General features: G+C 35.9%; 3 protein-coding genes and 1 pseudogene across 3 annotated transcripts; all 4 read left to right on the plus strand.

Moving 5' to 3' along the window:
* The first annotated feature begins 369 nt into the window (after positions 1 to 369).
* LOC131528365 (hydroxycarboxylic acid receptor 2-like) lies at positions 370 to 1200 on the plus strand. The gene has a single exon (XM_058757458.1). The coding sequence runs from the start codon at positions 370 to 372 to the stop codon at positions 1198 to 1200; it is 831 nt and encodes a 276-aa protein (XP_058613441.1).
* A 1207-nt stretch (positions 1201 to 2407) lies between these two features.
* On the plus strand, positions 2408 to 4117 carry LOC131528366 (uracil nucleotide/cysteinyl leukotriene receptor-like). The gene is made up of 3 exons (XM_058757459.1): positions 2408 to 3209; positions 3908 to 3973; positions 4107 to 4117. The coding sequence occupies exons 1-3, from the start codon at positions 2408 to 2410 to the stop codon at positions 4115 to 4117; spliced, it is 879 nt and encodes a 292-aa protein (XP_058613442.1).
* Positions 4118 to 4838: 721 nt separating this feature from the next.
* LOC131528367 (G-protein coupled receptor 35-like) lies at positions 4839 to 5765 on the plus strand (annotated as a pseudogene).
* A 14902-nt stretch (positions 5766 to 20667) lies between these two features.
* LOC131529537 (C-C chemokine receptor type 8-like) lies at positions 20668 to 21973 on the plus strand. The gene has a single exon (XM_058759340.1). The coding sequence runs from the start codon at positions 20888 to 20890 to the stop codon at positions 21728 to 21730; it is 843 nt and encodes a 280-aa protein (XP_058615323.1). The 5' UTR covers positions 20668 to 20887; the 3' UTR covers positions 21731 to 21973.
* Positions 21974 to 27596: the final 5623 nt, after the last annotated feature.

Consider the following 27596-nt stretch of genomic DNA (forward strand, 5'->3'; position numbering starts at 1 on the left):
CGTGCCAAGCAGACGTGGATTAGGCTACTTGAGCGCGAATAAAGCTTTCACGTTAAGTTGGTATTTAAATAGACATATAACAAAAATATCAATAAATAATAAATCCTGTTGTCAAGGTAGACTATTTATATAAAATATAATAATAATAATTAATTTTTAAAAAATCTGGAGGAAAACTTCCCCAACAAATGTGATGAAAACATAAACATATTTTGCAGGAATAATGGTATATTAGCTATTCAGTCTACTTTTTGATCTTGTTTATGTTAAATTGCAGTCTGAATGATGCAGTACATTTGTAATTCTCTCATCCATTAGCAATATTATTAGTCTTTTGTGAGCTTCCGTGCTCAGACAAGCGAGGAGGAAATGAACTCCACCACAGCAGGAGTTTCCACCAACACCACAACTCCTTTCCCACTGGACAGTGTTCCTTTGTTCAGCATCAATGTCTTGTTTGGTCTTCCTACACACTCCTATGTCATATGGCTCATCGTCACAGGAACAGGAAGTGGAGTTGCATCAGAGTTCTTCAACCTCAATAACTCTTTTTGTGAGATTGGTATCTGTGTGGACTTTTTGTTCTTTATATTGTCAAGTTATATTTCAAGTCTCTTTCCATTAGCCCTGTATTTTCAAGGACTTGTCATCACTGGTCGTCCTCTGTTTCAGTGTCTGATCTGTGTTGAGCGTTACCTGGCAGTGGTTCATCCTGTAACCTTTCTGAAGTTCAAACCTCTCAGATATAGAGTGATCTGCTGCACTGTGGCCTGGATAATCACTCTTGGATCCTGTTTGATCTGCCTGATCATATTATTGTTTTCTACCATTACTGTGCATGCATGGTTCTTCTCAATGCAGTTTATACTCTATCTCCCCATCCAGTTGTTCTTTCTTGTGGCTGTTCTCAGAACTCTGAAGCAGTCAGGACCAGGAGAGAGAGAGAAAGAGAGAGGGAGAGTGAGCGATGAGAAAAACCACATGAAGAGAAGAGCATTTTATCTCATCCTAATAACTACTGTGAGCATGACTATCACATATGTGCCAACTACTATCACTGGAATCTTCACCATTGTGATACACCAGTTTAATTCGATAATTTGGGTCCCTTCTATGATTTGTTATGTACTGGCTAGTTTTGTTCAGCCCGTTCTTTATCTGCACCGGGCTAGAAATCTATCTTGCCCCTGTTCTCAATAAAACCTTTTGTGTACCCCTAGTTTTACTTTTGGATAACTTTTATTAATGAATTTTGAATTGTTTGAATTGTCTCTGTCCTCTTGCTGTTTATTCTGCTCAAAAAAAAATATATATATATATATTGCTAAATCAATGTCACAAATTCACAAATCCAGTGATTGTTGCTTAAAATGCTCATTGTATACCTTTTATTTCCCAGAGGCTAGTAAAAAAAAGTGCAATCTTCTAAAAGATACTAATTTTAAATTTCAAATAATTTCAAATGGTAATTTCAGGCAGCTCTTGACAGTTTTGTGTGCAATATAGATCAGACAGGTAGTGAATGACAGCTAGTGCATGTGTGCATGATGACATCTTTCATTGTCCTATATATTTCAAGTCGAGTGTCTTTATATGATATAGTTTGCTTATCCAATAAATTACTTGATCAGTATTAGTTTCTCCCCCATTCTTTCTAAATATGTAAGTTTGAACACGAGGTGTTCAATAACTGGCACCAGCACCAGCTTATTTTTTGGGACCTTGTACACTCACTGTTCTCTTGTTAAATTCTGCTTTAAATATTTCATGGAGAATTTATCATATAAAAAAGAGATATAAGCGAGTGTATTACAGCACTGTGTATATGATGGATAACAGCTGTGTAGATGTTCAGATATTTCTTTTTAACTTTTTTTTTTTACTTTAATATTTGCATATCTGGTGTTTTATGTGACGTGTAGCAGATTAAGTCATGCACATATATATATTCTTGTGACAGCTGTGAAGTCAGTCTAAACACAGCATTGAGATTTATATGCATCCTGTACATTCACTCTTCAGGTAATAAAGTAATTTTGTTTTTCCTGCTAAACAATTATTAAGACATTATTGCTGCAGTCAGCAGTTATATTAAAAGGGTCATGGGCATGTTAAAAAAAAAATCACAGTAAACCACAGGTGATCTCTAATTGTTGTTATATGTGAATTAACAATTTACTTAACACCATTAGGGTTTTGTGTAGATTTACTACAGTAAATCAGCATGAAAATGACCTAGACGTCATGTAATATTGGTGTGATCTGATTACTTGAATTTTAATTGAGAATTCTGTAGAATTACTAGGGTGGACTGAAAAGTCTGAATAACCCCAAATGTTTACAATGATCTATTCCTACAGCAATATTATTTATTGTGAGCTACTGTGCTCAAACAGAATAGGAGGAAATGAACTCCACCACACCAGGAGCTTCCACCAACACCACAGGTCCTAACATGTGGATAACAAGCAATTTAGAAAATTGTATGTTCAGCATTAATGTCTTGTTTGGTCTTCCTACACACTCCTATATCATATGGCTCATCGTTAAAGGAACCGGAAGTGGAGTTGCATCAGAGTTCTTCAACCTCAATCTGTCCGTTTGTGAGATTGGTGCCTGTCTGGATTTTGTGTTTTTTGTCCTGGGGAACTGGATTTTTTTTCTTCTTCTATTAGCACTGTTTTTCCAAGGTTTTGCTATCACTGGTCGTGCTCTGTTTCAGTGTCTGATCTGTGTTGAGCGTTACCTGGCAGTGGTTCATCCTGTAACCTTTCTGAAGTACAAACCTCTCAGATATAGAGTGATCTGCTGCACTGTGGCCTGGATCATTATTTTTGGCTCCTGTTTGGTCTGCATGTTCACATTAATGTCAAATAATATTAATGCACATACATGGTTCTTCTCAATACAGTTCATTCTCTTCCTCTCCATCCAGTTGTTTTGTCTTGTGGCTGTTCTCAGAGCTCTGAAGCAGTCAGGACCAGGAGAGAGATGGAAAAAGAGAGAAGAGGAAAATCACATGAAGAGAAGAGCATTTCATCTCATTTTAATAACTACTGTGAACATGGTTATCACATATGTGCCAATTATCATCTCAGGAGTATTTATAATTCTGAAAAAACACTATGATTTAGCATATTGGGCCCCTGGTGTGGTTTGTTTTGTGCTGGCTGGTTTTGTTCAGCCTGTTCTTTATCTGCACAGGGCTGGTAAACTGTCCTGCTTCTGTTACCTATACGCTGATAAAAAAATAAATGCACATTGTTTTACTTTTTAAATAAATTGTATTAGTTGATTGGGCAATGCATTTATTTATTCTACTTATTTTGTTTATTTTTTGCTCTAAATTTAATTGGTGTTCACTCTGGTCTTTCTTTACTGTTAAGTCATATATCAAGGACTTGATGTCACATATCTGCAAATTTAGCAATTAATTCAAATAAGTTTTGTGTTCATGGTATACTTAAACACAGTCAATAATCAATGTAAATTTACAGAGACTAAGTTTATTATGACTGTGTTTATTTGATGTGGTTGTAAGGGTTTGTTATCAGTTTATTCAATAAATCACTTAAACAATGACCCATTGTCACCTTTTCCATATATTTCTTTAAATCTATTTCTCTCTTTCATTCTCTCTTGCTCCTTTAATTTCTCTGTCTAAAAATTTGCATATCACTAAAATAATATTCAGGTGATCAATTTGAATTTGCCTTTTATTGTCTAGAAGCAACATGATATAACATTATGTGCTCTGGATTACTTGATTCTCATTGGTCAAGCATGGTCACGTTTCACATTTTTCAAACAAATATAAATAATCACAAGCTTTTAGATTAACATTCTGTTCCAATGTTTACTCATACTTTCAATGTTTATTTAAGTTTTATGGCATGCATTCTAACAGATGAAGTCATTCCTTACTTTATCATTGTGGCGACTGTGACCTATGACTGCGACATTTGCGCTTCAGGTAACAAAAAAACTAAAAACTTGTTTTTATCCTCAATAATAAGCAACAAACGTCACACTGTTCATCTAAAAATGTCTGTAAAAAGTTCAGAGAGTGCTATTGCAATTGAGGTCTTTTTTGGTTCATTGAACAGAGATCATTTAAATCTAGTGACATGATCCAAAATTATATTTTGCATGTGAATGAAGCTATTTTGAGAAAGATTAAAGAAAAAAAAGGTAAATAATTGTTTGTTTTGAGCTTTTGATATATAACCTAACCTTTTCTGTTATGGAGGCATATGGAAGGATTTTTTATGTTGGTAAGTATTTTGTAATACAGATTCTTTAAGAATTATTATTGTAAAAATGACATAATAATGATTAAAATGCAACATTTTATGTGCTTAACACTTATTACAAAATTATAAAAGACACGGAACACAGCCTAAACACATAAAAACACATTTTTGCAACCATTTTCATGAAAGTGTGATATGTTAAAAGCCCTTAAAAAATAAACATGGTTTTACTACAAATTAAACCACAAATTAACCATGGTTTTGCTACACTAACCATAGTTTAACCATTATATTTGTAGTAAAACTGTTGTTGTACAAATGGTTAATTTTTGGTAGGTGAAATGAAACTTCTCAGAGCGGTGGATAATTGTTTCTGTCATGTTAAACCGGGGTTCACATTTAAAGTTGATCCTAAAACGATAAAATCATACAAGGCACTGGCTCATGGGTTTACTTTATTAGTGCTCCTATATAGCAGCAGACCATACACATTTTGAAACAGAATGAATTAATGAAATTCAAAACAAAAGAAGAAAAACATACTTTCAAAGCTTCATAAAGCAGTTTGAGAAGATTCACTTATCCTCAATGCATTGAAAATGTATTTATGTACACTTCTCTCTTGCCAGTTCTATGTTATTTCGTTTTGCGTGCTGCAAAGAAGACAAACACAGAGATGAATAACTATTCAGTGAACTTCACCATACCTGAAGCATCTACAAACTCCACAACTCATTCCTTTGGGTCAATGTATATTTTGGAAATGTGTTTGCACAGCATCAATTTTCTGTTTGTTCTTCCTACACACTCCTATGTTCTATGGCTCATCATCACAGGAACAGGAAATGGAGTTGCATTTGAGTTTGTTATCCTCAATCTCTCTGTTTCTGAGATTGGCACCTGTCTGAATACTTTGATCACTATACTGTCATTTTGGTGTCCAGGCCTCTTAACATTAAAACAGTTTTTAATAGGATTAACCATCACTGGTCGTCCTCTGTTTCAGTGTCTGATGTGTGTTGAGCGTTACCTGGCAGTGGTTCATCCTGTAACCTTTCTGAAGTACAAACCTCTCCGACATAAAGTGATTGTTTGTACTGCGGCCTGGATACTTATTCTTGGATCCTGTGTGTTTTGCATGTTTACAATACTCTCACACAACATTGTATATCTGTGGTACTTTTTGCTGCAGTTTCTCCTCTTCCTCTTCATCCAGTTGTTTTGTCTTGTGGCTGTTCTCCGAGCTCTGAAGCAGTCAGGACCAGAGGAAGACAAAGAAAGGAGGAAAACGACAAGATGAGAAGAGTGATTTATCTAATTCTAATAACTACTGTGACCATAGTTATCATATATGTGCCATTTACTCTCACAGCATTGTATACCATTGTCACAAAAATAATGATTCAGGATGTTTGGTTTCCTGCTGTGTTTTGCTATGTGCTGGCTGGTTTTATTCAGCCTGTTCTTTATCTGAACCGGACTGGAAAACTCTCCTGTCTCTGTTACCTATAAAACCTACTACTGCTATTATTTTGCTCTTAAAATCCAGGGATTAGTTTGTCCTCGAAAATACTTATCAACTTGGTAGACCTTGCCAACACAACAGAGGGCTGATAAAAATTGTGCAGTTTAATTTCTACAAAATACCAAGCAGAAAGCCAGTGATATTTGAACTGATTTCAGAGAGTCAGAGCAGAGTGTATGAAACCCTTCACTGTCCTATTGATAATATGAGCGGTTGCTTTTAGTTTGTTTTTCAATAAATCACTTAATGACAAAGCCTCCTTTACCATCTCATCATTTTGTCTGGAATTTTCAGTATTTTGTCTGAATATCAGGTACTCAGTGAGTGCACCTGTGCTGGCCAGTGTGTGTCAGATGTATATAGATTGTTTGGGAAGACAACACTGACCATTTTGTTTTATCATATAAAAAATACTATTTTTAAGTTCAGGATTACTTGATAAATGTGTAAATATGATTTGGGAAATTAAATATTTTCAGGTTTTTAAAATGCATATATATATATATATATATATATATATATATATATATATATACTGTATATTTGCATACCAGTTTTTATATGACGTGTAACAGATGAAGTCATGCTTATATAATTCTTGTGACAGCTGTGAATTCAGTCTACAAGACCCAGCACAGAGATTTATATCCATCCAGAGAGCCCAGAGATTCCCTCTTCAGGTGATAAACTCATCTTTTTGATTCTTCTTGTTTATACGCAATAATAAGCAACAGTGCCACTGTGTTTGTCTAATGTCTAAAGGTTTGGGATGAAATTGATGCGATAGTTACTGAGTAAAATGAGACTGAGTTTTGTTTCATTGAACACAACTAACAGTTTTAATTCATTATAAATATTAAATGAAATTTAGCAGATAAATGTATAGGCTGTGTTTATAAATATTACATTTGTGGAACCATATACTGTATGTGACCCTGGACCACAAAACCAGTCATAAGTAGCACGGATATATTTGCAGCAATAGCCAACAATACATTGTATGGGTCAAAATGATACATTTTTCTTTTATGCCAAAAATCATTAGGATATTACGTAAAGATCATGTTCCATGAATATATTTTGTAAATTTCCTACAGTAAATATATCAAAACTTAATTTCTGACTAGTACAGGTGCATCTCAATAAATTACAATGTCATGGAAAAGTTCATTTATTTCAGTAATTCAACTCAAATTGTGAAACTCGTGTATTAAATAAATTCAATGCACACAGACTGAAGTAGTTTAAGTCTTTGGTTCTTTTAATTGTGATGATTTTGGCTCACATTTAACAAAAACCCACCAACCGAGAGAACCGAGAGAACTGCAGCCTTATGAGGATTGTCAAGCAAAATCGATTCAAGAATTTGGGTGAACTTCACAAGGAATGGACTGAGGCTGGGGTCAAGGCATCAAGAGCCACCACACACAGACGTGTCGAGGAATTTGGCTACAGTTGTCGTATTCCTCTTGTTAAGCCACTCCTGAACCACAGACAGCGTCAGAGGCGTCTTACCTGGGCTAAGGAGAAGAAGAACTGGACTGTTGCCCAGTGGCTTAAAGTCCTCTTTTCAGATGAGAGCAAGTTTTGTATTTCATTTGGAAAACAAGGTCCTAGAGTCTGGAGGAAGGGTGGAGAAGCTCATAGCCCAAGTTGCTTGAAGTTAAGTTAAGTTTCCACAGTGTTTCCACAGTCTGTCACTTCATGCTTTTTGAAGATGCTGATTTCATTTTCCAGCAGGATTTGGCACCTGCCCACACTGCCAAAAGCATCAAAAGTTGGTTAAATGACCATGGTGTTGGTGTGCTTGACTGGCCAGCAAACTCACCAGACCTGAACCCCAAAGAGAATCACTGCAGTTTCTCCTCGTCATCTCCATCCAGTTGTTTTGTCTTGTGGCTGTTCTCAGAGCTCTGAAGCAGTCAGGACCAGGAGAGAGAAGGAGAGAGAGAGAGGAGCAAAACCACATGAAGAGAAGAGCATTTTATCTCATTGTAATAACTACTCTAAGCACGGTTATCATATATGTACCATATACTCTCATTGTTTACCATTCTAACACAACAGATTGTTAGTGCACTTTGGTCCTCTGTTTCAGTGTCTGATCTGTGTTGAGTGTTACCTGGCAGTGGTTCATCCTGTAACCTTTCTGAAGTACAGACTTCTTGGATATAGAGTGATCTGCTGCACTGCGGCCTGGATCATTAATCTAGGTTCCTGTTTTGTCTGCATGTACAACTCTGCCTCAGACAACAAGCTTGCACATGCATGGGTCTTGACAGTGGAGCTTATACTGGTCATCTCCATTCAGATATTTTGCCTTGTGACTGTTCTCAGAGTTCTGAAGCAATCAGGACCAGGAGAGAGAGAGAGAGTGGAGGAAACCCCCATGAAAAGAAGAGCACTTTATCATATTCTAATAACAACTGTGACCATGATTTTTCTATATTTCCCATTTGCAATCACAGGATTCTCTATCCTTTTTACAGCAGTCAGTTCTCCATCAGTTTGGTTCACTGGTTTGACTGGTTTGACTTCTTTTATTCTGGCTGGTTTTGTGCAGCCTCTTCTTTATCTGCACCATGCTGGAAAACTTGCCTGCCTTTTTTCTTAATAAAATCTGTAATCTGTATATTACTTACTATGTGTTTTCTTTAACTGTTCACTAAAATTAACACAGGCAGCACCACTGTGTCAAAAGCATTTTTTATTTTTTTTATTATACCTTTATTTAACCAGGGAAGAAAATCACATTGAGATAAATATCTAATTTACAAGTGAGCGCTGGCCAAGGTAGCAGCACACAGTTAACATAATAAACAAACAAAGTAAAATTAAGTACATAAAACCATAATCACAACCCACACATACAATAACACACTCACACACACAACAATAAAACACAATTAAAAGTTAAGAACAAGTACAGACAGTTTGGAATAATTGGTTGAGATATAACTTAAACTCATTGATTGAAATAAATACAGTAAGTTTCAATGATCTTTGAATCTCATTCCGAGCAGTTGGTGCACTATAAATAAAAACAGTTTTTCCAAACTCTGTCTTCATTAAGGGAACATTTAAAAGAATATATCTACTTGAACGCAGATTATACCCTTGACTATTGACAGTTAATAGACTAATCATATACAGAGGAAGCTGGCCAACTATGGTCTTATACACAAGTATAAGCCAATGCTTGTACCTTCTTAAGTGAAGTGAAGGCCAACCAACCATTTCATGCAATGCACAGTGATGAGTATAATAATTTGTATGAGTTATAAATCTTAGAGCAGAGTGATAAACAGAATCCAGTGATTGTAAAAGAGCCTTAGTAGTATTTCTGTAAAAAACATCTCCATAATCTAAGACAGGTAAGAAGGTAGCTTCCACCAACTTTCTCTTAGCTGACTGTGAAAAACAGGCACTATTCCGAAAATAAAACCCCAGCTGTAGCCTTAACTTAGATAGCAATTGTTTAACATGTAACTTGAATGATAAGTCCTCCTCCAACACAAAGCCTAGGTATCTGTAGGAGGAGACCAGTTCTACAGATTTACCTTGCAGAGTGTAAAGAGTTGGTGGAGAAGATTCACACTTATGTTTCCTAGAAAAGACCATGCATTTTGTTTTCTTATCATTCAGAACTAGTTTTAAAGAGAGAAGGTTGCGCTGAACTATTACAAATGCTTCCTGCAACTTTGAAATGCAACTATCAATGGAGGATGCAAAACAATAAATTATGGTGTCATCTGCATATAAATGAATACATGCATCTGATAGGTTATCACCAAGATTGTTAATAAATAGTGTAAATAACAGGGGACCCAAAATGGACCCCTGTGGCACACCAGATTCAATACTGAGCCTATCAGAAAAAGACCCCTTAATTTGCACCCTTTGGCACCTATTCTATAAGTAGTTCCTAATCCAACCTAATGCGGTTTCAGAAAGACCGATACTGTGTAGGTGCGATAGAAGAATACCATGATTGACAGTATCAAAAGCTTTAGTCAAATCAATAAACACCGCAACACTTGATCTTCCATTATCTAAGGCACAGGTAATGTCATTTAGAACTTTCATAGTGGCAGTTACCGTACTATGATTCTTTCTGAAACCAGACTGAAACCTAGACAAAATGCTGTTACTAACCAAAAATTCCTTTAGCTGTTCGCTGACAATAGATTCTAAAATTTTGGCTACAACTGATAGCTTAGAAATCAGTCTATAATTATTTAAGTTGGTTGGATCACCACCTTTCAACAGGGGTACGACCAGAGCAGATTTCCAGACATCAGGGACAACATTCTGTTCTAATGATAAATTGAAGATATGAACTAGTGGGCCAGCAATAATCTCAGCAGCTACTTTCAAAAAAATATGCACTGTAAAAAATTTTAAGCCAGTACAACAAAAAAAAACTTGGTACTAATTTCCCTAAGCTTTTTCTTGTTTACTCAACTTTTGTAAAAAAACAGTTATACTGACTGAAATTAAGTTGTCAGTCATACAAAAAATATTTAATTGGGTTAACTTAAGATTGTTAGTTTTGTGGAGAGGTGCAACTGTTTTTAACAAACCTTTTAAGTAGAGCCAATTCAACATTTTTGGTCTGTAGAACTCAATGTCTGAAGTTGAGTGAACAAAAAAATAGTATTGGAAATTGGTACTAAGTAATAATATGTTACAACTGGAAACTACAATAACATTGCCCAAGTCAAAAACTGAAAACAGTGAGTCAATGTTAGCAAAACATTTATTAATGTTGAAGGCATATAGTGTAATTGTAATTTGCAACACTGCAAATTGAAATACTGCAACACAGTAAAACAGTTTTACAAACCACTGCCAATGAACATATGAGGAACACAAACTTTCCAAATTTAAAAGACCATCCATCTACAAAGCAATGACTCACCTAAACATGAATCATTTAAATATCAAATGAATCAACAAATAGCCTATTAAGTAAACAAATAAGCATTTGGCTTTTTAGAGAATTCAACTCAGTACAAGTCTTAAAGGGATACTCCACCGTTTTTTCATATTAAACTATGTTATTCCCTTAACTAAGACGAGTTGATACATACCTCTCTCGTCTCAGTGCGTGCACTTAATCGCTCTGACGCACGGTGACACTTTGATAGCAAGCTTAGCCCACTAAGCCCAGTTCATTCATTAGGTACCAAACCGAGATTAAGTTAGAAGCGACCAAACACCTCCACGCTTTCCCTATTTAAATACAGTTACACGAATAGTTGAACGACCAAGTAAGGTGACACAAAATAAAACGTGGCTCTTTTCTAAGCGGGTTAAAAAGGATAACTATAATGTATGGCAGAATAGCATTTTTGAGAGTACTTCGACTAGGCGCAGTAAAAAGTCATGCCTGAAACTTCTTCTCCCCCTCCCCCTCTCACTAATTTTTCAGGCGGGACTTTTTACTGCGCCTAGTCGAAGTACTCTCAAAAGTGCTATTCTGCCATACATTATAGTTATCCTTTTTAACCCGCTTAGAAAAGCGCCACGCTTTATTTTGTGTCACCATACTTGGTCGTTCAACTATTCGTGTAACTGTATTTAAATAGGGAAAACGTGGAGGTGTTTGGTCGCTTCTAACTTAATCTCGGTTTGGTACCTAATGAATGAACTGGGCTTAGTGGGCTAAGCTAAGTGCTATCAAAGTGTCACCGCGCGTCAGAGCGATTAAGTGCATGCACTGAGACTAGAGAGGTAGTTCTGTCTGCATACAAAGGAACAAAGAAGCTAACTTCTTCTCAAGAATTTTGTCAATATCTTCAACATCAGCAGCTTCTACATGTATATCTTTGTCATCTGATGTATCCTCAAAGCATTCTGAAGCAGAATCCAACCAATTATCAGAGTCTGTGCGATTGACAGTTACAACCGATGACCTATAATCACTTAATTTGCATTTTTGGTGATGTTTGGACTTGTGGCTATAAAATGTTACATAGACATTAGTTTTAAAATTACAGTGCAAAAATGGGCATTGCACTGTCTCATGCCTTTTCAAATGTGTACCCAGATGTCTGATAAAGTTTTTTTCAGTACAAACATTGTGATAATCACATAGGTCACAGTTAAATGTAGCTTGCACCGTTGTTTTATCAGAATTTGTGTGGACCCTATATAAATGAGTTTTCAACGCACCTGGTGTATTGAAAGAGCAGACACACTCAGGGTACAGGCACAACAATGGTTCACGTCGGCCTGGGCGCCAGTGCTTTAGCCTGTAGTGCCTCAGCAGCAGATTTTGACTGGCATAATTGTATTTACAGTTTCTACACTGCATGAAGTTTGCTCTCAAGGTAGATCTGTTTAAGAAAAAAACAGGTTCATAAAAGGCAAATTAATGAATGAACAATGAAATAGACTAATTTATATCTATACTTTTTCTTTTTTTAGTGTATGACAACTGCTTAACAGATATTGTCAAAAATCATTATCTCCTCAGAACTTTTCATCAATCAATCTACTACTGTTGGAGCAATTAATCAGAATTCTCAGTTGCCCTTCAGTACTGTATTAGCAGCAGATAGAGAGCCAGGTAATCTGCCTAGCAACATAATGTGCACGACTTCAAAAATGTTACTTTGCAGCAAAATCCATCGCAACAAAATATGATAACTTAAATATTTCACGTAACGTTAAAAGGATTAAAAATAAAGCTAGATGTAAACATTCAGTAATGTTGATATCTTACAAAGTAAAGTTAGTGGTGTCTCTATTTTTCCTAATGAACTAATATCAACTAATTCAGAAGTAAAGTACAACAAAAACTAAATAAAAGCACTCACCATAAATATTCCTCTGGATTATTATCGCCCACGTGCTGCCTTGTCTTTCAATAAGATTTTTCTTCGGCCGCCTGGTGAACACGTCTTCTCAAGTTGTTTTTCCTATGGTTTCTCCCGCATTATTAAAAATGAACGTTGACTAACAGCAAGGTTGCGCAAAGGTCACGTACTGAGGGGCGTGGTTTAGCACGAGAAAAAAATAATAACGTTTATCGGAAAACATGCTGCTAATTCTTTTTAAATGTATGTTTTATTTAAATGTAACAATTCAATAAAAAAATAACTCTTACCTAGGCTAATTGTGTTCTGTTTTGACGCAAACTAGTGAGATGAGAGAATTGGCGCCCACTCCTGTTGTTAACGAACTTCACAGTAAAAGTCTACCTCCAACAAATTAATGCTGCCTTCACGTGCTATCTGAAATTTCCTCCCGCTTTTGAAATCGTGATTTCATTTCCATTTTGTTTTGTTTTGTTTAATGAAACTATATTTATCAGAATATATCAGTATTTATCAGAAAGCACGTGAAGGCAGCATCATTTCCAGGGTTCACAATATACTGCTGTGCACAATATATTACTACTAGGCCTACTACTATTACTATTTGTACTACTACTACTACTACTAGGCTGCTACTACTACTACTACTACTACTACTAATAATAATAATAATAATAATACATTATTATTGTACATTATCTGTACAATATATTATTATTTATACAGTGGCCATGATTTAATTGATAATAATACTATTATTCAATTCAATTTAACTTTATTTCAGACTCAAGATCAATAACATACACATATACATACATACATACAAATATATAAATATATATACATATATGTGTGTGTGTGTGTGCACGACTTCAAAAATGTTACTTTGCAGCAAAATCCATCGCAACAAAATATGACATGTATGTATGTATAAATATGTGTGTATGTAATGTGTATGTATGTGTGTATATATATATATATATATGTATGTATATATATATATATATATATATATATATATATATATATATGCATGTATGTATATTTATTTATATTATTAACCCTATTTTTATTTTACAATAATGTTATTTTATTTTACAGTTAAACATTAGGCTCATTTAAGTTATTTAAAAAAACTAAACCATTTTCTACACTGTTCCATGAACAACTGGTTGCATTTTATTTTCCAAAATTAGTATTTGCTGGTGGGAGGGCAGTTTCTAACTTAGTTAAATAAGTTGGCAGAAGTTTTTTGGATGAACTTGCAAAACCTTGTTCACAAAACGAAACTTTTAAGTTTATAGAAAGAAACTTGGTTTAGGTTGAATAAATGTATTAAACATAGTTATACTGACTTTTCCATAGATTTTTGCTGAGCCAACGCAACAAAACCAGTAATTTGAACCTTTTTCAAGTTGGGTTTTTTACAGTGTGGCTCAACTTCATCAGGTCCTGCAGACTTCTTAATGTCCAGGTTTTTTAGGGCCTTTAAAACTTCACTTCTTAAGATTGGAGAAAAGCTAAAAGTAGGGCTATCTTCTCTCAGAAGAGAAGATGGATTTGGTATATCACTCACTGAAATTTCATTAAAAATAGAACCTGAAGAAATTAAATGCTTGTTAAAGCTATTTACCATATCCGTCCCATTAGTAATAAGACTATCTTTTACTAAAATTTGTTTAGGAAAATCATTAGATAACGTGGAAGGAGAAAGTGATTTGATGGTTTTCCAAAATTTAATAGAATTATTTCGATTTTGTGAGGTTTCATTTAGATAATATTCAGATTTTGATCTGCGTATAAGAGCTGTACATTTGTTTCTCAATTTTCTAAATGCTACCCAATCTCTTTCTATATCCGATTTCCTCGCTGTGGCCCAAGCCAAGTTTCTTTCATGAAGGAGTTCAGATAATTCATTTGAGAACCATGGATTATCACGGCCTTTTACTCTGAATATCCTAACAGGTGCATGCCTGTTCACGATCTTCAAAAATAAAGTGTGAAAATACTGCCATGCAGTGGTCACATCAGGTATTAAAAACAGTCTATCCCAGTCAGATGCAAACAACTCATGCAGAAACCCTTGAGTATCAAACAATTTAAAGCTCCTTTTTGTATTAATTCTAGGTTTTACTTTGGGAATTTTACAAATCCTTATAGCAACTACAGTACAATGATCACTGACGTCATCAGGAAAAACCCCTGTATAGGTGTATTTATGGGGTTTATTTGTTAGTATAATATCTATTAGAGTGGACTTGCTTGGGTTCTTATAATTAGGTCGTGTAGGTGATTCAATAAGTTGAGTAAGATTCACAGAATCACAATATACCTTGAACTGATCTGAGTTTGATGTCAACCAATTCCAATTCAAATCACCCATTAATACAAGATCTTTAGAAAGCAGGTCACTTAAAACAGCTGACAGTGAAGTGAGAGCATCACTGATAGCTGCAGGTGGTCTATGACAGCCAGCTATACATAAGTGACAATCTTTTCCATATTCCAGGTCGATAGCCAAAAACTCAAACTGTTTAGAGAGAGAAACTGATTTAAGAACAGTTGCATGAAATTTTGATTTAATATACATTGCAACCCCACCCCCCTTACTTTTACGATCAGCTCGAAACACATTCTACCCTTCTAATGCAATGTCGTGGCTTGAGATTGATTTTTTAAGCCACGTCTCAGAGATAACCAAAATATCTGCTTTGGTCGTCTTGGCCCATATTTGTACTTGGTCTAATTTTGGCAACAGGCTACGAACATTTAAATGTACAATGCCAAGGCCTGATCTATTTGAGAAATCCAAAGGAGTTGAAACAATTCCAACTGGACCCGGATTTGGATTAATACCGGCCAATAAGAGCAACAACATTATTAGGTATCGCTGCCTTAGATTTTTTGGTGGAGGGCTACATTGTTCATTACAAGAGTCCAATATAGAGTTCGACAAGAGGATTCTTAGGGATGAGAATAAAGATGAGTGAGTCCTTTGTCCCTGTATCCATTAACACGGAATTACTAACAACCCGAAATATGAAGATAGTGTCCGTACGTTTTGATGGGAGAATGAATCGCTTTGTCTTCCGTCATCCTTGGTATGTCCCATAGTCCGAGCATGGAGATTACCGCACAGAAAAGCAACACCTTCATGATACACGCTCAAAACTGTGGAGATGATAGTGGACTTCAGGAGAAACCCCCCTCCTCTCCCCCCACTCACCATCATGAACAGCACTGTGGCTGCAGTGGAGTCATTCAGGTTCCTGGGCACCACCATCTCTCAGGACCTGAAGTGGGACAATCACATTGACTCCATCGTGAAAAAGGCCCAGCAGAGGTTGTACTTCCTTCGTCAGCTGAAAAAGTTCAACCTGCCACAGGAGCTGCTGAAACAGTTTTATTCAGCTGTTATTGAGTCGGTTCTGTGCTCCTCCATAACTGTCTGGTTTGGGTCAGCCAGCAAATCAGATTTAAGAAGACTTCAACGGACTGTTAGGACAGCAGAAAAGATCATTGGTGTGCACCTGCCCAGCCTTCAGGACTTGTACAACTCCAGAGTGAAGAAACGGGCAGGTAACATCATCAAAGACCCCTCTCACCCCGGACACAACTTGTTTGCACTTCTCCTTCAGGCAGACGCTACAGATCTCTGTGCACTAGAACATCTAGGCATAAAACAGTTTTTCCCCATGCCATCTCCAGCTTAAATAGCTAACACGTGGATCATTACCTGTGTTCTGTAATTCATTCTGTAATTCATTCTCCATCTTTAATTATTGCCTCCTCTCAAGTATAATGTAAATACACATACATATGTTTATCTATACAGCTGTATATAGAGTAAATAATGCACAAATCTGTACATAAATCTACTGTTCCAGATTCATACTTATTATTATTATGATTATTATCCATTGTTAAGTCTTACTATTTAAATGTTTTTTCTGTTCTCATGTCAGATGTGTATTTATGTATGTATGTATGTATGTATGTATGTATGTACCAGGAGCACCTTAAAACCACAACAAATTCCTCGTGTGTTTGCGCACACCTGGCGAATAAAGCTAATTCTGATTCTGATTCTGATTCTGATACCAGCGTTGAAGTGAAAATTGCACAGACAAGCTCCGAGACAAACTCGCACAGACAGCTCCACGACCCCAGCGGAAGAGCAGACAGCAGAGTGATAGTGTGGAAGATGTAGGCCTCGTTTACGGGCGAGCCACAGCTGGAGAGATCAGACAAGGCGAGAAAAACATCACCGACCTTAACTGCAAGTATCCCCACCACCGCGATGATCTGTGAGCTCCAGTTAGTTTAATATCCGGGGGTTTCTTCAAGGAACAGCCGTGACTTTCCGATCGCCGTTGTTAACGCTTTCCAAAGTGAAAACGTGGTGATGGATGGCGACCCGGGGTAGTGCAACAGGTAAGCACACTTCACCCAACGCAGAACAGGTTGTACGTAAGAGAGAAGACTGACAAACACCGTGCTGCCATCTTGGTCTTGAGGTCATATGTCTGCATAATATGTATGATAACCATTGTGATTCCTCTGTAAATATACTTGAGTTCTGCATTAACTCGAGGAAGACGCAGAAACGAGCAATCACATTAGTAGCATATGCATATGAAAAATAATGCGATCATCAACAATAAACAGCAGATAAATGAAAACTGCTTAATTACTGAGTGAAGTGTTGATCCAGGAAGTGGTAATGGACTGTGCAAGCTTTGGGAGTGCTAATGGAAGCCAACTACTGCATCTATGATTTGACCATCGTACTGAATATGATCCAGATGTAGTATTGATAAAAATGCGATTTTCTGAGCTTTTTGCTCAAGATGTTGCTTTTTTATTAATGAAACTTAGCTACCTATATTCAAGTGATGATAAAAAAAAGGATGCTCAAAGCTAGAATAAAATTGATTTTTTTTAAAGTAGAGGCTCTGTTCTTTACTCTCATGTATTGCAAGTTCAGATATTCATACAACAAAATATTCTAGGGGCCATGAAACCTAAGTGAAAATCATCAAAAATGCTGCTGGTGGCTGGCAACTTTTTCAAAAACGCTAGTGTGGAAAGAGTTAAAAGCTCTGTCTAAAAATACCATGCTGTGGTGTTTATGTTATGGTTACTTCAGATGTGACCTTTGCGGCATAAAGTGGCTCATGTTAGTGTGACTTACTACACCAACACCACAAACTGACTTGTTTTATTATTTTAACAATGATTGAAGATTATATAGGCCTAAGCTTTTTAACATGAAATAGGCCTATATATAATATATAATTATGTACACTCACAGAATTGTCTGTTCTGGGAGTAGTCTTGGTTTTGTAAGCGTAAACGAAGCTACAAGAATACTTTTTTTGCACAAAGAAAACAATGATAACATAATTTATTCAGCAATACTTCTCCCCGAGTTACCATCTTCCGCCATTTTGGAGAGTACCCCAGAATGTAATCAATGTAATCAGTGTTGTTAACGTTCAGCATGCACATGCTTTATCCTGAACATAAGCACTGATTACATTGATTACATTCTGGGGTACTCTCCAAAATGGCGGAAGATGGTAACTCGGGGATAAAAATTGCTGAATAAATTAATACTATTGTTTTCTTTGCACACAAAAAGTATCCTCGTAGCTTTGTAAAATTACGGTTGAACCCCTGATGTCACATGGACTATTTTACCGATGTCATTGCTACGTTTCTGTGCGTTGATCATGGTGATATCGTTGCTCTCTGTGGAGGGTCAGTGAGCTCTCAGATTCCATCAAAAATATCTTAATTTGTGTTCCGAAGATAAACGAAGGTCTTACGGGTTTGGAACGACATGAGGGTGAGTAATTAATGACAGAATTTTTCCATTTTTCAAATATAAATAATAATACTTCTTCAGTGACCAGGGCTGGTTGCTGGTGCAGGTGAGATCATGAAAAAGCTCAACAGCTACAAAAAACTGAAGTGAAAACTGAACAGAATCTAAACCTAATAGAATTTATCCATTGACTGATTACAAGTTTTGTTCATCAAGGTTAACTTTGTGAACACAACTTCTATGAATTTTGAAGCCTAAATTTGAAATGCTAAAACATAGACTATACTATACTATTTTCACACCTCATTTTTACTATACCATTAAACTTCTGACAACTCATTCAGCCTTATTATAAAAAAATAAATAAATACATATAATAATAATAATAATAATAACAATCTCTGAACATTTATGTTGTAGAATAAAATGTGAAAATATCTTGAGCTTGACCTTATTTCAGGCGTTTAACGCAAAAATCATTTTAAAAGGCCTCTGACTCAAAACGAAGTACTAAAATGCGTTTCAGGGTTTTGGCTTATAAAAATCTGTGAGCATTTATTTTGAGTGGGCTGATTTAGTCAATGACCTAGTGTTACCTTTCCTTAATAGAAGCTTTCCACTGAGATTGTTGTATTAAACTTGACACCCTGTCATAACTCAGATGATTACATTTATTTGTCTCTCTCATTTTTAAATGCTTGGTATAAAAATTTGCATATTCAGTGTTGACTGAGTTGCAGCTGTGCTGGCCAGTGTTAGAAATATAGACAGTTTCCTCAAAGATTTGATGGACAGTTTGATTTTTCCACTGTATAAACAACATACCAATATTTAGCTGGTACAAGTTTTTATGTTAAGGTCAGCTGATAAATTGTGCAAATGGATTCCAATTTTAAAGTCGAATCAACTAAATTAAAATAATAATAAAGATAGTCCTGTACAGTACATGCAAGGTAGCAAATTAAATTCAGTGCAAAATGTGGCAATAGAACACAATTCAAATAATTTATTTTCTGATTTTATCCGTCACCATCACTACTTTTAAAATTTCCAAATGTTTACTCAGACTTTTTATTTTTTCCCAACTATTTTATAACTTAAATAGTTGCATATCTGGAGTTTCATGCGACGCGTAGCAGATGCAAGGATGCACATATATTCTTGTGACAGCAGTGAATTCAGTCTACAAAACACAGGACAGAGATTTATATACATCCAGAGAGACTGGACATTCACTCTTCAGGTGATGAACGCTTCTTTTTAATTCAATTTCTTGTTTTAAACTGCAACAATATGCATAAAGTCACTGTTATTTTCATATTGTCAAAGCACATGTTTTCTGCGGGGAGTTTTAGCTCTGGTTATTTGTGCTTAAATTGGAAATATCCCTTTTCCCCACAGATCATAGTTGAGTGTGTGCTGCTGAACTCAAAATACACAGAGAAGATGAATAACAGTGATCTTCATCACACCTGAAACATCAACAAACTATACTATTCAGTCCATTCAGCTAATGGACATTCTGGAAATGTCTGTGTACAGCATCAATCTCTTGTTTAGTCTTCCTGTGTTATATGGCTCATCGTAACAGGAAGAGTCGCATCAGAGTTCTTCAACCTCAATCTCTCTGTTTGTGAGCTTGGCATCTGTGGTAGGTCTGAACAGTTTGATCTTTGTACTGTCAGTTTGGTTTGAAAGATTCTCAAAATTTGAAATGTTTTTAATAGGATTCTCCATCACTGGTCGTCCTCTGTTTCAGTGTCTGATCTGTGTTGAGCGTTACCTGGCAGTGTATCCTGTAACCTTTCTGAAGTACAAACCTCTCAGATATAGAGTGATCTGCTGCATTGTGACCTGGGTCAGTATACTTGGTTCCTGTTTGTGTTGCATGTTTACCTTACTCTCCCAATACAGAAATATACACACATGGTTCTTTTCAATGCTTTTTTAGTTTGAAACATTGTATTGTTAGCACATTTTTATTTACTTTTGGTATTTGCATATGAAGTGACATTTAGCAGATGAAGTCATGCACATAATCTAGTGACAGTCTATAAAAACACAGCAGAGATTTATATCCATGCACAGAGATATTCACTTTCCAGGTAACAAACTTTTTTTTTTTTTAATTATTGTTCAATGTCTTGTTTTTAGCTTAAAAATGAATATTGTGCAACAATATAAGTTGTTTTTGGGGTAGAATCTAAAGGCCTGTTTTAATGCAATGAGCTGTTGATAAGATGATTTTATTGAATAGATGCATTTATATAAAGGGACTTACAATATGATGTGCTTTAATATGGTATATGTGCTCTGTTTATTTGGTTTTAGAATTGGGAGTTTTGTAGAATAAGCAGGTAGGCTTGACTGAGTTCAAATTTTCTTACCATTACACTTCTATCTGCTCTTCTTTCAATAACTGTTGAAAGTTTTATACTCTTTGGGAGATGAGGATATGGATAACTCTACAATGAACTTCACAACACCTGAGGCATCTTCAACTTCCTCAAATCAGCTCATTGGACTAGTGGACATTTTGGAAATGTGTGCATACAGCTTCTATTTTCTGTTTGGTCTTCCTACACACTCCTATGTTACATGGCTCATCAGCACAGGAACAGGAAGTGGAGTTGCATCAGAGTTCTTCATGCTCAATCTCTCTGTTTGTGAAATTGTAAACTCTCTGAATGGTTTGATCTTTGTATTGTCGGTTTGGTTTGCAAGTTTGTTGACATTAGAAACTTTTTTAATAGGACTAACCATCACTGGTCGTCCAGCATTTCAGTGTCTGATGTGTGTTGAGCGTTACCTGGCAGTGGTTCATCCTGTAAACTTTCTAAAGTTCAAACCTCTCAGATATAGAGTGATCTGCTGCACTGCGGCCTGGATTGTTTCTCTTGGCTCCTGTTTGTGTAGCATGTCTACTTTACTCTCACAAAGTATTGTACAAATATGGTTTATGACAGTGCAGCTGGTATTGGTACTCTCCATCCAGTTGTTTTGTCTTGTGGCTGTTCTCAGAGCTCTGAAGCAGTCAGGACCAGGAGAAAGAGGGAAAAAGAGGGTGGAGGAAAACCACATGAAGAGAAGAGCGTATCATCTCATTCTAATAACTACTGTAAACTCAGTGATCCTATATGTCCCGTTTGCAATCACAGCATTATTTACCATTCTGTCAGGAAATAATATTAAGGCACTCTGGATAACCTGTTTGATTTTGTATGTGCTGGGTGGTTTTGTGCAACCTGTTCTTTATTTGCAGCACACTGCAAAACTGTCCTGCCTCTCTGCTCTGTAAAATAACTGCATTTTTTTTTTCAGTTGTGGGTTAGAATTAGTAGTTATGATTGTTTTCATGATTGGGATTCCATATATTTATGACATGTCTGTGCTGAATTAAAAAGCCTAATTTGTGTGGTATATTGCTGCATCAGAAGCAGCTTCTATCCTGTAAGTTCTGTTTTGCACTACTAGTTGTTGTAAGTCGTTGCTATTAGCTTGTTATTCCAATAAAACTCATCATCAGTGACTTACAAATATCATTGCATCAAACCTGACATACTATCATAACAAAGAAATGTATTATTTTCACTGTCATAATTTTTTAATGTTTGGTGTAAAAATATGCATATCAGGTATTCAGTGAGTGACATCTGTGCTGGCCAGTGAACACTGGATATTACTGTAGAGGGGATGATTTCCCCTTTTAATAACTGATATGAGCCTATACCTATAGTTATATTCATAACTTAACTCTAGAAAAATCAAGCTGCTAAGAACTGAAGATTTTGTGATTTGCACTGAATATAGTTTTTTTTTTTTTTTTTAGGTCTTTAAATTTATTTCAACTTTGTAGTTGGCTATTACCATTTGATAAATATATGTATATATGTAAATATGTAAAGGATATTTCACGTCGCATTAAAAATTGGTTCAATTCACATGTAACTTGTTCAAAACATTAGGCCTATCTCAGTTTTCAAAATAAATTGTGCAATCCTAAATACTACAACAGGGTTGGGGAAGGGAAGGGGTAGGGGAAGGGAAGGGAAGGGGTGATCTCTTAATGGGGGCTATAAAATTCGAAATTAAATTTAAATGCATATTCAGCAGTAAAATGAATTTTTTATTTTTAAATCATGATTAATTGCATATTAGTATATTTAAATTGTCATAATTTCACATTTAACCTTCAAATTAATGTAGAAACAACATAAAGACGGTATATTTAAAATATGTTTAATGGCATCTTTGTTCTAAGTAGTCTCTATTAAATGCATTTTCCCCTCAATTTTAGCTATTAATTATAGCAGCACAATATAATTGAAAGCCATTATTTTAAACATTTAATATGCTCTAAAAAATATAACTTTTAATCTTGTGCATTTAAAACTATCTTCATTATTTTTTTATGTTTTAAATAGGGCTGTCAAGCGATTATTAAAAAAAATCTAATTACATAATGTGCTGATTAATCAAATTTATCTAAAATTTATGAGATTAGTTAATTAACATGCACATCATGTGCCAATTAAATGTTAAATTATTATTAAAGATAATAGTTATCATTGTGGTAATTTAGAAAAAAAAAAAAAAAACTGAATAGACAATACAAAAAAGTAGCTGAAATATAAGTAGCTTTAGAAAGAAATATTTTAATATATACATACAAAAATAGAAATAAATAGTGAAATATTAAATTATTTTTAAAAAGAAACGATACTCTAAATATAAAACTAAACACGCCAGTAGGTGGTGGCAAATCCATTATTCAATCGTTCATTCCATCGATTCGTTCAAATGGCTGATTCATTCAGAAACAAAGCAAGTGACTGCCTTTATGCATGGTTCACTGAATCATTGATTCACTCGATTCATTTAAAAACGTGGATTCATTAATGAAACACTGCTGTGTGTTGATCAGAGACGTATGGAGGCCCGTTTCTGTATATAAAATGTATATTTTTTATTTTATTTTACGGTTGCTTTGTCGTGTCCAGTGTAGACAGACTTTAGCTGTTGCGGCACGACACAACAACTGTCGTGTCCGGTGTAGACATGGTGTAAGCCTTCTTTTGTTCCGCAGACGGTTTCCTCTTTTGTTTTGTATCTGCCATCTCTATCTTTCTGTCGTTGCTCGGCTAGGCTAATGTCCGTCATGTGCATTGAGCGCTCTCTCATCTACATCATGAGTAGACACACTACTTAGTGCTGATTGGCTACAAGTTTGTTTTCGTACCTGGCCCAACTCAGTTTTCTAAAGCTTTTTTGAAAAAATACATACCCCACCTTTAATCAGCGAAGCAGTGAGTGATTTCTCTTTTTCTTTTGTTCTGTGATTTACTTCTATGACAAACTTCAGCAGATTTCACTTTAAATTGCCCCTATTATGGTTAATGAAAGGTTCATATTTTGGTTTTGGGAGTCCCCAACAACAGGTTGACATGCAAGGTCAAAAAACACTTTCATTGTCTTATAATATGAATTTATTTTTACCTTACTAGCTCAACGACTCCCAAACGATCGCTCAACGATTCATTTTTCCAAACCCCTCCTCTGTGTGACGCTAATCTGCAGTGATTGGTCCGATTGGTCTCATTTTCATTTCATCATGCCTGTGATGCCTGATAAAGCAGCACCTAGTGGCAAAGAATGAATTCACATTTTCATTCAGACCAACGCGAATAGGCCAACAAGTGGGCGGGCAATATGCTAATGTGTCATGTTGATGTCAACATGAAACGGCTTGGGATTAGTTTTAAAAACGACTCGTTTCAGCGATTCAGAGTCGACTCTTTCTTTTGAGAGACAATATCTTTATACATGGTGCACTTTTAGATTTAAAACTTTGCAGGATGTTTTCATTCACTTAGAGCTGTGTTACACACTGCATGAAAGGTAATTTTGAAAAATCCATAATAGGGACACTTTAAAAGCAATGCTGTCTCTTTAAAACCTGAGGTGCATGACGCGGATCTAACACATATCTGATTTTCTCCCAGGCATTTAGGACTTTATAGCTAATTTAAGACCGCGTTTATGAGACCATTCGCCAAAACCGACAACTTTTACATAATTGTGTGTGTTTTTATAGTTTGAAGTGCTACTGGCTCGCTACTTCTTCCAGAAGTTATGACAGATAACACTGTCTTTATACTCGTTTAAACCAGAGTTGTGGATATCTACACTGAACAAAATTATAAATGCAACCCTTTTGTTTTTGCCCCCATTTTTCATGAGCTGAACTCAAAGATCTAAGACTTTTTCTTCGTACACAAAAGGTCTATTTCTGTCAAATATTGTTCACAAATCTGTCTAAATCTGTGTTAGTGAGCACTTCTCCTTTGCCGAGATAATCCATCCACCTCACAGGTGTGGCTTATCAAGATGCTGATTAGACAGCATGATTATTGCACAGGTGTGCCTTAGGCTGGCCACAATAAAAGGCCACTCTAAAATGTGCAGTTTTATCACACAGCACAATGCCACAGATGTCGCAAATTTTGAGGGAGTGTGCAATTGGCATGCTGACTGCAGGAATGTCCACCAGAGCTGTTGTTGTGAATTGAATGTTCATTTCTCTACCATAAGCTGTCTCCAAAGGCATTTCAGAGAATTTGGCAGTACATCCAACCGGCCTCACAACCGCAGACCACATGTAACCACACGAGCCCAAGACCTCCACATCCAGCATCTTCACCTACAAGATCATCTGAGACCAGCCACCCAGACAGCTGCTGCAACAATTGGTTTGCATCAACTTTTGTCGCATCAGTCCACAGAATATTTGCCCAAAAGTCTTGTGGATAATCAAGATATTTTTTGGCAAATGTGAGACGAGCCTTTGTGTTCTTTTTGGTCAGCAATGGCTTTTGCCTCGGAACTTTCCCATGGATGCCTACTAGTGAAATTAACTAGTAGCGTAACTAGTAGCGTGAAATTAACTAGTAGCGTAATAAACGCAGAACAATACTGTAACTAAACAGGAACACAGAATGGCTCAGTAAGGCAGCTAACACTAGGAGAGTGCTATATGCAGAACAGCGATCTGAACAAGGAAGTCCATGGTTTATGTAGGGTGTGTGATTGTGTGATATTTCTTAGGTGTGAGCGTATGATAGTGAAATGGCTGCTGGGAAATGTAGTCCGGGGTAATGTGAAACAGTCTGTGCAATGTGAGAGTCAATGGGTGTTTCTCAAACGGAAGGCTGGATCCTGCCAAGGCTGCGTCCTTCCTAGTTCAGTCCTTCAGAGTCCTGTAGGCTAGACTCCTCATCGGCATATAAACGCTAGAATGAGACGCTCTAGTAAGTGTGCGTGGCTACCTCACATATGTTCCCGCCCTTACCGTCACGGCACAAAAACACTAATAAAACTTAGTTTTGGAAAAAAAACCTTTGTATTACAAATCTTTATATTATTTGGCTTTCTATTAATGCAATACAATGAAAAACCGCCATCTATGATCTCCCTGTGGCATAAATTATTGTCAGTTTAGCGTTTAGTAAGTAATTTACACCAAAACAAAAGATAACATCTATCCTTTCATGTCCGAAAACATTATTTTTGTCTTAGATTTCATAATAAATTCAGACAAGCTCAGTACTGATTCATTTTTCGTCAGTTTATTTTCATGAAATGGAATGGGTACAAAGGATTGTGGGTGATTGAAGGTCGCGGAGGATACATCCCATGCATCCTTCAAATTCAGCTGAAAGAAGGACGCAAAGCGAAGGCTGTCTTCCGAGGATCCTTCCGATTGAGATGGCCTTCAGCGACGTTTGATGACGTGGCAGCCGAGATATGCAACCTTTGTAGGATGCAGCCTTCCGTTTGAGAAACACCCCATGTGATGGAGGAGTGACCTCTGGTGGCGAGCGATGGGAAGTCCATGGACTGGATTCATGACAGTCACGGTAGTTACAGTATTATTGTTGTTATTTTAATGTACTGGTTACTAACGAAATGACACAATAAGCCCTCTTAACTCTCTATGCATAAATTATGTAATGTACAAGAGTTCACGCAGTTCTCATAGTCGTGAAGTTAATCGTCATGGAAACAAAAGGAAAAACAGATATTGCTCTGGTTTGATTTGTTTATCACTCTTTAAGTGTAGTTCCATTCCCTAGTAATATATCAGCCTAATATTAGTAACATTTTTTTGCTTGATTGTGTTCACAACGAGGTGTGTACTTAACAATAAACATTATCCTTTTAAAACTTGTAGTGCGTATCATGAAGTTTGAGTTGACAATAATTCTATATTCCCATAAGGAACCTTTCTATCTCAGAAGTTCAAAGTTTAAATATTTTGCTCTCATGTCTAATTCTAATATAATACTATAGTAAACTAATGTGTTGTTATAATACCATTGTTTGCCCTCTTACAGATAAGATTAAGCCTTGTCATCTATGCACTGCAGATCTTAGGTACAATTATTTAAATGTTTTCTGTAAAATGTACCTTGGTGAAGAATTTTACACCCAGTGAGTCATATATTTCAACTTTTAATTGGTTTACCTTAAATATTTGCATATTTGATGTGACGTGTAGCAAATGTCTTGCAGATATTTATGTAACAGCTGTGAATTCACTCTACTAAACACAGCACAGAGATGTATTTACACCCAGAGAGACTGGACATTCACTCCTCAGGTGATAAACTCCTCTTTTTGGTTCAATCTCTTGTTTTTACAATTCAAAAGAAGAAACATTGTTACTCTCATGTTGATTTGGTTTTTAGAAAATGTTTGTTGAGTGAATATAAACTGAGCTCTTTTTATTTTTATTGAAAAGAAGAATTGAAACTGAGAAATCACTTTAAATATTACTAGATTTATTTAATTTAAAATTAATTTGCTATGGTTATTTCAGTTTTATTTAAGTATTTATGAATTACCTGGCTCAAATGCACTTCTTATTTCCCATTGATCACAGCTAGATAATAATGTTTTGTGAGCTGCTAAAACAAGAATACGAACACAGAGGAGATGCATAACTCTACAGGGAACTTCACCACATCTGAGCTATCTGCAAACTCCATAACTCATTCCATTGGGCTTGTGGAAAGTCTGAACATATGTGTGCACAGCTTTAGTTTCCTTGTTGGTCTTCCTACACACTTATATGTTGCATGGCTCATCATGAGAGGAACAGGAAG

This window comes from Onychostoma macrolepis, chromosome 21 (genome assembly GCF_012432095.1).
Source record: "Onychostoma macrolepis isolate SWU-2019 chromosome 21, ASM1243209v1, whole genome shotgun sequence".
In the NCBI taxonomy this organism is placed as follows: domain Eukaryota; kingdom Metazoa; phylum Chordata; class Actinopteri; order Cypriniformes; family Cyprinidae; genus Onychostoma; species Onychostoma macrolepis.

What these genes read in the sequence shown, in the direction of transcription:
- LOC131529537 (XM_058759340.1), top strand. Translation starts at nt 20,888, where the DNA reads ATGGATAACTCTACAATGAACTTCACAACACCTGAGGCATCTTCAACT.
- LOC131528366 (XM_058757459.1), top strand. Translation starts at nt 2,408, where the DNA reads ATGAACTCCACCACACCAGGAGCTTCCACCAACACCACAGGTCCTAAC. An exon ending in TCTTTATCTGCACAGGGCTG is followed by an intron (nt 3,210 to 3,907) that starts GTAAACTGTCCT and finishes GCATTCTAACAG; the next exon opens with ATGAAGTCATTCCTTACTTT.
- LOC131528365 (XM_058757458.1), top strand. Translation starts at nt 370, where the DNA reads ATGAACTCCACCACAGCAGGAGTTTCCACCAACACCACAACTCCTTTC.